This window comes from Centropristis striata, chromosome 1 (genome assembly GCF_030273125.1).
Source record: "Centropristis striata isolate RG_2023a ecotype Rhode Island chromosome 1, C.striata_1.0, whole genome shotgun sequence".
Taxonomy (NCBI): domain Eukaryota; kingdom Metazoa; phylum Chordata; class Actinopteri; order Perciformes; family Serranidae; genus Centropristis; species Centropristis striata.
This window is the reverse complement of record NC_081517.1, coordinates 32,303,599-32,315,619: the sequence shown is the minus strand read 5'-3', so window position 1 is coordinate 32,315,619 and position 12,021 is coordinate 32,303,599. Positions and strand designations below refer to the sequence as shown.

Sequence of the window (12,021 nt, the reverse complement as noted above, 5' to 3'; positions counted from 1 at the left end):
TATTGATTGACTTCATTGACTTGCAGCAGGGGCAGATGTGGCTGTGGGAGTAGGGTAGTGCACTCATCTGGGTCTCTAAGAGCTGGACTGGGACTCAGTACACTTAACTGCCCTGAGACTTAACCTGCACTTGTAGTCCACGTAATGTAATCCGGTTTGTAATATGCTCTGTGAATATATTTAATATCTGTTCCTAAAGGAAAAATCCACCCTCCAGTGCTTAAACTCTGTTAAAAAAAACCCTGGCAGTGTCCCTACATCACATTTGGATCGATTCTTTTATTGTTCTGCGTTCCTTCCAGCCACAGCCGAGTCTGACAGCAGGGACATTTTCAACAATCTAAAACATCAGCAGTAAATGTCAACTTGATGTCTGGGCCCCTTGGAATCAAAGAGCAAGGGTGTGTTTGTAGACTTTTAACTGACCATCAACCATCTTACATCGGGGGGTAAAAGAGGAATGAGGGGACTTAATGGACCAGAATGCAATACAGCCACGAGACATGTGTACCTTAAGAGGTCCAGGGCTGCAACTTACAATTTATTTCATTACTGATTGATGTGCAAGGCTTTTTTTTTTGGGATAATCAATTGATAAATTAGCTGAAAATGTCAGATAAATGCCCATCTAAATGAACCTGAAAGTGATGTCTTCAAATGTCTTGTAGTTCAGTTTACAACTGTGAAAAACTAAAATAAACTAAAATTCTCACATCTCAGAAGCTAGAATCAGAGAATGAATTATGATTTAAACAATTAATTGACTATTTAAATGTTAATGATGGTAATTTATCTTCTAACACTTGACTAATCAAATAAATGACTGATTGTTTCAGCTGTTAAGAGGCAAGTGGTTGATCACACACACACACTAGATACACATGCTGTTTACATCCCAGCCCTATTCTCTCTGACATTACAAAGCATTCTGGGAAATTAGGGAAATCACTAAATGTAAATAATGAAACACACATTACAGCACTTTGCTTTCATATAACAGTGAAGAAGTATTGAAGGGTGGTTTTTCTTTAACTGCTTTACTTGTCTACTCTCTATTACGGTGATGTTAAAAGCTACAGCTGTACCAAATAGTTGGCAGATTCAAAGCTTTTTAAAATTATTATAATGTTGGCATTCAAATTCTAAATGAACATTTGAATGCTGATCTATGGCTTGGCTATCAGATAATTGGCTTAGTACATCATTGCTTATATTTTGGGGCATATTTTCACATGTAACTCACTGAAATTAAGGTTGATTTCAAACAAAAGCAGAGTTGGTGATTGAACAGTGGAAAGACTATCCAAGTTTTATTTGGTTTCTGTTGAATTTGAAAAGTTTGTTTAAGATGAGTTAACAACATAATTAAGCAAGTCTTGATTTGGTATACAGAGAAAATTGAATTCAGCAAGAGTATGGTTGCATAATTGTGTTTACTAAGGAAAATAGGTGTATGAATATCTCCTTTATTGACATTTTTTGAGGTATTTTGTTAATTTCTTAGACTAAATAAACTAAAAGAGCTTGTGGACTCATCGGTAAATCTCCCAGCTGAAGGTCTAAAGGGAAGATGTCATAAAATATGACTAAAGACATTTAAATTTAAACTTGAAAACATCAATAGAAGCCTCAAACGTAAAATAAAAAGACATTCAGTACAGCCTTATTAAAAACTGCATGTGTCCATTCACTATCAGAGCAGTAATAACCAGGTTTGAGATAAACATACTACACTGAATATCACGTCTACAAGTCTAAAACCTGGTCGCCATTGATTTCCTCACAGTGGCTCCACCAGAGGCCTACCTAACAGCCATCCAGAGCTGATGGCTTATTGAGTGGTAACTCTATACAGCAGAGTGGAGAGAGTAAGTGGGTGAGTGAATGACAGAGTGAGTGAGTGAGTGAGTGAGTGAGGGGAAGAATTATTGAATAAGTGGAAAAGTAAATAGGTGAGTGTGAGGAGAAAGTTATTGTAGTTTTTTTGGGTGTGGAAAGGCTGCAGGTGCACAGGTGAGGGTGAGGCCAGCTACCTCTAAGGTGACAGATATATCTGTGAGTATATGTATGTATATATCATATATATATAGATATATGTGTAGATACATGTGTAGTTTGTAGCATCTATAGTATATTTCTTTATTTTTATGAAAATTATGTTTGGGTGCTTGTGATTATGTGTTTTTGTGTGTGAAATATATAATCTTTGTGTGTGACTGTTAGTAAAATGCATGCCATGCATTTTAATAACACCTCAACATTGTAAAGGTGAGCAGCAGCAGCGACAGTAGCAGAATTTGTGAACAGTATATAAGAAAGTGGACAGTGAGGGTGTGGGCCTCGGAACAGAAGCACTTACCAAAGGACTCTGTGGTTAAAAAGATACAAAGAGAAAAGAAACAGCATAGACATGGCATTACAATCGGACCATTGGTTACACAGAGGAGTTGAATTAGAAGAAACACCTTGAAAAAGCACTGGAACTCCAGAAAAAAAATCATGGATATCGATTAACTACACAGAACTTTGTGATTAAAAGAAGTGTAAAAGTATTTTATAATCATTACATAGTAGAAGCAAAGCTAACATGAAATATTTGACATTTTAAATTGTAACAGTTGTGTAAGTATTTCTAATTCTATATATTTTTTGTGAAAAACAGGTCAAAATGGGGGTCTGAGCGGGGCGTTGGGGATTAAGCCAGAAAAAAAAAACGGGGACAGAAGCAAAGAGGTTGTTATCCATAAAGAAGCCAGAGAGTTGGGTGTCCAATCACAAGAAAGGGATTTGGGGTCCACAGTTGGTCCCTGGAAGCAGAAAGGGGACTGAGGAGGGAGGGGACTTTGCTAACAAGTCGTGATTTTACACACTACTGTGGCTATTAAAAAGCTTGTTGAGATGGATTGAGTGGCTTGACTGGAAAATAATTTATTTTCTGTGTTTTTCCAAGTAATTTGTCTTTGAGTTTAACAAATTCTGTCAATGTATTTTCTCAAATAACATGGACGCAATGTCTGTGAGTCAATTTCACACCCACGCAAGACACACTTTCCATGAAATGAGGAAAAACAAAAGGTTATTTGTTTGTTTAGTCACAGCAGTGAGCCATCTTAGAGAGGACATTCCCTCAGCGCATGCCACCATCACCTGGGTTTACCTTGCAAATTCTGTCGGAGGAGAAAATTTGTTATGACTAGAGTCATCTTGTGCACTGATGCGTGCCGTTGCAAATAATTCATAACGTTTGTACTAAGTGAAAAATTAAACCCTTCGTGATGGTGAATTGCACGGGAAGACCTCAGAGTTTGGAGAAAAGCGGAGAAAAGTTGGGAGTTCACTGTTTAAGGCTTTAAAGAGTTGAGAAAAGTTGGCAACCACACACAGTCAACTCAGACCACAGCAGCGGAGAAACACAGCCAGTAACCACGGCAGGAGGAGTGCGGAACAGCAATAAGAAAAGGGGTGAACGAGGGCAAGAATAACAGACATTTTGTAGGAACAGAAAATAAAAAATGGGTTCGGGGGGAGTAGATATTGAAAGAGGATGATAAAAGCAAAGTGGAAGGGAAAGAAAAGCTTACGGTGGAAATAAAAACTTGGGGTTGAGGTGAAGGGAAAGAATGGAGGAATACAAGAATTGGTTACCTGAGCGGAGCTGCTTGATTCGTCCGTTGTTATTGGACGTGTTGACCGGCAGGAAATCCTTGAACCAGGTAATTTCTGGGTCAGGGTTGCCGCTAGCAGCACAGAGCATAGTGGCGGTCCGAGAACGCTCCACCACTTTCAGCTGGGGACCCATGTCTATGGTGGGGAACCCAGAGGGCAGCTGGTCCTCTGGAAAGATCAAAAACACAAGTCAAACAGAGCTGAAAAAACAAAGACACACCATCACCAGTCATTTTAAAACGCATTGATTTGAATGAATTTTTAACAGGATCTTTTATTATTTTTATCACTATATAAAGTGTTTAGTATAACAGCAGTTTTTCATAGAAGCAACTAAATCCTCTTCAGACCGATAGCTGATGGGTTCCGAAATTAAATAACATTTCGTAGGTGGATTTTGTTACTTTCAGACAAAACCAGGGTTCAGATCACACAAATCACTGACAAACAGATTAAAGAAAAAAATCTTTCCCACAGCACCACGTACCCTAAATGGACAATGACACATCATTTGCATCCTGTCGCCACATGTTTTACCTTTAAACTATTTATTATCTTTTTAGACTATTTATTACATGTGCAGTCTGAATGTCTTTATTTAAGCACCTTATATATGAGAGCACACGTAAATGCCATTGTATTTTTTTTTTAAATACAATGACAATAAAGGAAATCTTAAATTTGTTTCCACGTTTTCTCTCATCATAAAAGCTAAGCTAAGCTAGGCTAAGCTAACAGTGCTGGCTTTCCCTGCATATCGAACAGATAGATAGAGAGTGGTATCAGTCTCCCAATTTACTCTCAGTGAATTAAAATATTTTCCAAAATGTCAAACAATTCCATAAAGCCATCCCTCTGACATTTGACATGCACAACAAGTCAAAATATGAAGCCTCACACTTGAAGAGACACACCTTCAGCTCAGAATTGACACGGTGGAAAAGGCTTTAAGGAAAGCTGGCTGGTAAGTCAAATTTGGATTCAATTTAGAGGCCAAAAAATGTTTTGACTTGGCCTTGAGCCCAGTGGCAAGACTTTTAAGGAATACAAGGTCATGTAAGTAACATTTCATCCACCCCTGACAAACTATCTAACAAAAGCTCTAGGCGAAGGCTCTTGAATAAGAATCAATTGAAAATCGGATACTCTCTATTCTGCTGGGAGTAAGTAAAAGTTGAGCTACACTTTTTTGTCCCGCTCAGTCTATCGCACACAACCTTTTCACCCCTTTGCATGAATCAAATAGGCGAGTCAAATAAAGATGTGTCCACTGGGACTTGCACCCTTTTGGGATGGAAAATCAAATGTGAATTCAAAGACATCCGAGGCAATTAGATCAAACATGAAGAGTTGTTCCAATGTGAAAAAGGAAATCAAAGGCAGTAGGCCAACTTCATTCAACTGAAGTGGGAGATTTCAGGGAGAGGAGGGGACAATGCTTCGAGGAGGCGGGGGATCAAAGATAGCTGAACTCAGACAAACCGAGAATATGCTGTATTCACCCTTGGAATCAAATGGGTTCAGCGAAAATCACTTTTCTAAAAACAAATTCTTAACTTTGTTCAAGGCTGCACTTTGAAACTGCGAGGTAAAATGTCAGATTCATGAGTCATCTTTAATAAAGTGGATAAAGATAGACATAGTGAAAGAAGACAGATGAGCTAGGAGCATGGATTCCTGCACGTGTTTGTTTTTGATCTAGAACCCCCCCCCCCTTTTTGTTTTTTTATTTTTTTTACCCAGAATCCCATGTGACTTTATCCCTCTCAACCACACAGAGCCTCATTAACGGGAAATCCTAGCGCTGAACCTCGCCAAGGAGATGCTAATTCTGGTACTAGCCCATCGAACCATAGCCGACGGGTCGTGAGACATCGGCTTTGCAAGTGCGTGTGTGGCCTTTTAACAGCTTCGGTTTCAATCAATCACAGAGCCCGACAAATGGAAACATGGACATAATAAACCAAGAGAACAAGATGAGAAGGTGTTTGTGTGTACCAGTTTGTGTCTGTGTGGGCGGGTGGAGAAAAAAGGGCAAAAGTGCAGAAAAAAAGAGTGAACGAATTGCAATACAGTGAGACAAAGAAAGAGTGACAGAAAGGAAAACAGAGAGGGAGAGAGCAAGAGGAAAACAGACAGAAAGAGAGAGAGAGAGCACAAGGGACCCATACAGCATAACAATCCTGATTCTCTCTGCTTTCATTATGCAAACGCTTACTTCAAAGCCAGCCCCTTGTAGGCAGGAATAATGCATTCTATTTCATCTACCTGGGGTGGGACACTGCACTGAAGCATTGAGGACGCACAGTTATAATGCTAGTCCCTGAGATCATGCATCTTTCTCTGCCCCTCTTTTACAACCACTCACCCGTGCATGAAAAAGAAAGAAATGTGGATTTGTAGGTATGTGTGTGCAGGAATCTGGAAACGTAGGTAACTAGCACATATATTCCTGTGCAGACAAAAAGCTTTTTTTTTTTTCAAATTTAAAGCTGACAAGGTGTGAAGTGATATGTGAAAGTGTTTGAGGGCTGATCGAATCAGCTGATGCACACATACACACACACACGTTAACACACGCACATTACCAGCTCTCCGCCATCCATCAAGGGGACAGGTGTAAGCAACACCAAAGTGTGTTTAGGACAGAGCTGCTCCACTGTGTGTGTGCATGTGAGTGCAGCTGAACAGTTAAGTACCCCCTGAGGTCAGAGCAGATGCGTAACCCTACACTCCCTTGTTGACGGAGCCTTCCACACATCCCACTGTTTCATTTGGATGTGCTCCCACTTCTGTGTTTCCACTGCGAGAGATCCAGATAATTTCACAGCTCATAGAAAAGCCCAGTCTCACAATCATGGGAACTGCAGCTTGAACACTGTCCTCTTTATATGAGACCCAAAAATGAAATCCACACACATCGCTTGCCGGGTTTGTCATCTGTAAATCTGGAATATCGCTGGTCAAGTCTGGACGGACAATTCTGGGAACTAAAGCATGAGATTGGCTGCTGTGTCAGAAGCTCCAGTGTAATAACTGCACCTGCAAACAAACCTGTTTCTGTCATTCACAGCTGACTCGGGGGATAACCAGTATAAGTGATGGATGAAATAAAATTAACGCTTGGGATATACTGCAATCCAATACAACAGCTGTACTAACGCAAAACTGATTCCTACATGCTACATTTTTTGATGATTCACGTCCGTTTTGATTCATGAGACCACAGATTGTTTCCTTTCTGCACCTCATTAAGTTGTTTTGTAGGTCTCTTACATCGACATGCCCATAAAGGGATTGTTCTGGTTTTTTCAAGTGGGGTTAAGTGAGGTACTTATCCAGAGTCAGTGTGTTAGATGGAGGGCAGCACACCCTCACTTTGGAGGAGCAGGCAGGAGTGCCGACATGGAAGCTAAGCAATGTACTGCTATGGGAGAGGGCAGCAGCAAAACACATTTTATCAACCTTAAAAAAAATCAATACCAGTGTAAGCATTTGCTATATTTAGGATATTTTCACTACTTTACCTCGCCGACAGACAGCCCTGTTAAGTTTACATTGGCGGAGCTGAAACTGTCATTGATGCTCTCTTAAAAGCCACCAGACTCCTTCGAGAAAAAGTATAATTTGACATTGCAGAACACGGGAGTTAATGGCTTGGTGTTTAGTTTGTTTGGGGTAGTGATTGATTTTAGAACTTTGTCAGTCATTTCAATATAGTACGACATATTCTTTATGATGACTGGCAGTAATATATGGGATTATAATATGGGAAATATGATCAGATGGTTTTACAGTTTCAATCATTATAACCTGTCTTATTTTTTTGGTTTTGGCCATTAATCCTATCAGTTATAATAACTTCACGACAGAAACCTAGATACTTTTTGCAAAACTTACATGAAAGAGGCACAAAGGTGAACAGTCAAAGTATCATCCAAACTGTCAACTACAGTTTACAGTGCCTCTTTCTGGTTCCACTTTCACTTACATTAGCAGCATTTCAGCTGCACTAACTTTCTGTTTTATCTTCAAATTTAATGGTCTAGAAACTCTGGCCTCATCAGACTTCATTGTCGCCATGTTGAAGATATTAGCAAGTACTTTAACTGTAGAAAACACAAATCAGGACTGTCCTATAATGGAAATTTAAGAATGGAAATGAAAACTTTACAACTTTGTCTTTCCAATTTCCAACTTCAGTTTCTGGACCGAAGAAGACATTCAGATTAATTCAAACAGACGGCCAACCATGAATTATACAGTATCGGACTGTACACTGGATCCCAAAGCATATAATTGCTCTCAAGTTCATTATTATTTCAGCTATTGTCAATCACAGTCGTTTACTGGAAGCCAAGATTTCAATTAGCCTGGTTCTAATCCTCAGTAATTAAGCCGGCTGACCTTAACACCGGATCCCCCCCTGTCTGACAGTCAGTCAGTCAGTCACTGGAGCTGTGTCTTTACAGAGCCAGGGGAGACAGGGAGACATGACTGACAAGACACTGTGTGTGTGGGTGTATGTTGTGTGCATGTGGGTGTGTGTACTTTGCAACTGACATTTGGACTGACAGTATATCAGGGGCTATTAGCTGCTCCCAGGTGGCCTCTTATTCATTCACAACACAATGACTCCTCAGAGGAGAAGAAAGAAGCTAATCACTACATAAAGACTGACTGTCTTAGATTGAGGATATGTTTGTGTGTGTGTGTGTGTGTGTGTGTTTTTGGCCATGTATGCGCGCATGAGTGGTTACGTCCTCGATAAAGATTAGACACGAGCAGATAGCTTCCATCAAGGGAGGCAGGAAAAATCAAAAATAGATGCAGGGACACATAAGCAAGAGCACATACAGATGCACACACACACACACACACACACACACACACACACACACACACACACACACAAAGACAACCATGTGAGACAGGAAAAATTCTGGATGGATGGAGCGGAACAGCACAGAAGATGCAAAGAGTGGTCTGGTGTGAATAATTTAGAGGTTGCTGTGTAGTGGACCTAAGAGCATATGGAGAGACAGAGGGAGAGAGGGAGGAAAAAGTGTATAAAAACGTAGAGAGAATGGGGGAGAGTGAAAGAAAGCACAAGAGAGAATGAACTTGGGGAGACGAAAAACTCAGACAGACAAGGAGAGAAGAGAGTGGAGGGGAAGAACTGTAGACTATGTTATTACCCCTCAGAGACAAGAGAGAAAGAGAGAGACAAGACGGTAGAACAATGGGCTGCACGTCCTTTCCCCACGAGCATGTACTGTAAAGGCAGGCGATGTGATTATCCACACTTGAGCAGCTTCACTCACTAAGACACTCTTGAGCTTCAAACTACCGGTACATAATGTTCTCCTAATGGACTCCACTAACACTAACATCACTATCTGCATTAATGGACTCTTGCTAACACTAACAAAAGTATCTACCGCAGTGGACCCAGGCTTACACTTGCACATATATCTACATCTCCGAAAACATCCAACAAGCCTCCACTTCTTCTGCATAAATTGTTTTGATGTTGGAAGAACACCAACAGAGAAATATCACTTGAGACTCCACAATGTGTAAAAACCTGATTCCGACTGGATATTACCTTAAAGTACCCCGGCCGTAAGGATACGGATAAACTTTAATTTTTACCATCAGAATTTATGACGAGCCACAGGGCAGTTGGTGTTAAATCATTCTAGTTATTTGCAGTACTCCCTCTGGATGTAGATGCTAAATTCAAGCACAAACCTCTAGGTCTGAAAAGTGAAGCCCACGTGGAAGTGCCTTAAACCTGCATTTTTTCTAATGACCAGCAGGGGGCGACTCAATTTGCTGCAAAAAGAAGTCTGATTGTCTGCACCACTGTGCTGCCGGTGTTTCCAGTTCATCAAAGTTAAATGCAACATTATGACCACCTAGAAATGTCCTGTTTACTATTTGATTATAATAAAACAAACTCTAAGAAGTCGACTGTTCATTTTTGCACCTTGCTAAGCACTCTAGCTAGCTAGCACTAGTTTATAATCTAGCTCCAGCCATTCATTCATCAAAATTTGTTTTACTTTGGGCTCCAAAAAAACAAAAAGCAACGCCCAAAAACTAGGTTGGCAACGGCTAGAATGAACGTTTAAAAATGGTAGTCCATAAACCAATGATGTCATGTTGGCTATGTCACAGTCTAAGTCAGTCTAAGAAAATTACAGGGATGTTATTACATATAGGAAACATTAAAATGTGACTGCTTTAGTTACCATCATAGTCATGTATTTATTATGCGGACATGATTTATGTCCAGATACAATATTGTGATTTGTAATTTTTTCCACAGCACTTGATAAACTGTTTTTGACAGCTGAATGGAAACAATGTGTGTTTACACTGACCTCGTAGCACACTTAGTCGGGTGGAGGCAGTGATCTCTCCTGCAGAGTTGGAGGCGTGACATTCGTAAATCGCCTCGTCTCTAGGGGTCCTCAGTGGCTGGATCCTCAGGACCGAGCCAGACCCGTCGTCAAACTCTATTACCTGTTGGTGGGAATGATGTTAAAGCAGCCTTAATCAGTATAATATATGCATTAACAATGGCTCAAGATATGTAAAGTCAAAGTTGAGAGTCTTCGGTCCCCCTTTTAGCTCATTGTTTCAGTTTCACAACCTGCAGCTTTATTGTTTTGGTTTACTCTTAATGCTTTCACAAGTAATTTTTGCTGCTGCTTTTTTTTTTAAGCTGAAAAGCTTTAAAAACCAACTGCATATTACCTCCCCAGCACCAGCCAACACACTAAGTCAGCAAAGAGCTGGTGAACACTGTGGAGCATTTAGCAGCTACAGATCCAAATATTTCCCTCAGGAGTTAGTGGAGACCAAAAATGGAGCTTAAGGAGAGTGAAAAATAATTTCCCTTGCATAGCTTAGCTCAAATCATTTCACTTTTGGTACTAGGAGGAATGTCTGCACTTTGTCAGTTGTACATTGTACTGTGCGGTGCATTTTGCAGGATGACATTTTTTAAATCTGGGGCAAGCAAGTAGAAAAATTGCAGTTGCTACTGACATTAGCTTGGCTATTTAAAAATGGTAGGTTTGTGCAGACAGTATTGTGTTGCCCGAGTTTTGATTCTAATGACAATTCTCTTGACCAATCACTGTTCTGCAGTGTTTTAAATCGATCTTCTAGAATCGGCTCAGCTAACTTGGAACCTGAAACCTTAAATGAAAACTTAAATGATGATAATATGTTGTGTTCAGTAACTGCAGGTTTAAAGAAATTTCCTCCAAATTCATACAGGTTTATAACATTGCACTGTACTGCAGATAAAGTAGGGACATGTTTGTTTAAATGTTGAGCTGGAGCATTGGACCCTGCCTGGTGTTTGTGTTTAGTTTTAATTTTATCTTCAATACTGTTTGCAGCTCAGTGATAAACAGTAATGTTCAGAGACAAAAAAGCCTTTTCCTAGTTTTTAATTTGCTGAGGGAAGCTGAGGGGACGGAGCCCAGGAAGTACCAGAGCACTAAGTCAGGTTTAATCCATGGCCACAAAGCATACCTGGATCCATAGTGTAAAATCAATCACTACACACGTTTAAATAGATTTCAGCTAGGACCACATAAGCAGTCCACTGATGACTCAAAGTACATTTTCACTGAATTAAAACAATAGAGAAGTGATAGTTAGGATTTAATTTGCCCTTGATTATCTCTCATATCCTTTTTCATATTTAGGATATGTAACAACTTGATTTTTTTCTCAGAAATACTTGATTGTGCATTTGAAATGCTCTTTCATAAGTTTTAATACATGCACCTATTAGAGCAGGATTCCGAATTCTGAGAAAGTTTCCACTGACTTGAAATCCAATAAAAAGAAATCCCTCAACAACTCCTGACAATATACAGCAAGTAGTCTCTGAGTTTATATGGGGTGGATTAAAAATAAAATATCTCCCCGAGTGATTTAATCACAAACAGGAAGACACTAAGATGAACTTAAACCTGGGAGGAAACTCGACTTATTAAAGTGGAAAAGCACCCTGAGCTCAGAATGACACTGACTGGGGAGGAGAGAGGCTGGTTCAACATCTCCATCTCAGAGTGACGACTGAGGTGTGGAAATAAATCAAAGGTTAGAGCCTTCGGGAAACTAATAAGACTGATCATATAAGAATCTCATATACTGTAGCCCAAGGCATCATCTGACATATGAAAGAGTCGGCGCAGATAGAATTTCACACAGTTGTATAACCTTTGGAGTACAAATGAAGGAAAGCAGGTAAACTGATCAAATCCTTAACAGAACAATTTTTGCTTTATATGCAAACTGGTAATAGATGGTGTTCATGTATTCCTC

General features: G+C 39.8%; 1 protein-coding gene across 1 annotated transcript in view; it reads right to left on the bottom strand.

Moving 5' to 3' along the window:
• The window catches only part of ptprdb (protein tyrosine phosphatase receptor type Db), a 176,254-nt gene that overhangs the window by 51,211 nt on the left and 113,022 nt on the right, over positions 1-12,021 (bottom strand). Inside the window, exons 8-10 of the mRNA XM_059338579.1 lie at positions 10,056-10,197; positions 3,646-3,834; positions 2,360-2,368 (exon numbers count right to left, since the gene is read on the bottom strand). Coding sequence (XP_059194562.1) covers positions 2,360-2,368; positions 3,646-3,834; positions 10,056-10,197 — 340 coding nt within the window. The remainder of the gene's footprint in view (positions 1-2,359; positions 2,369-3,645; positions 3,835-10,055; positions 10,198-12,021) is intronic.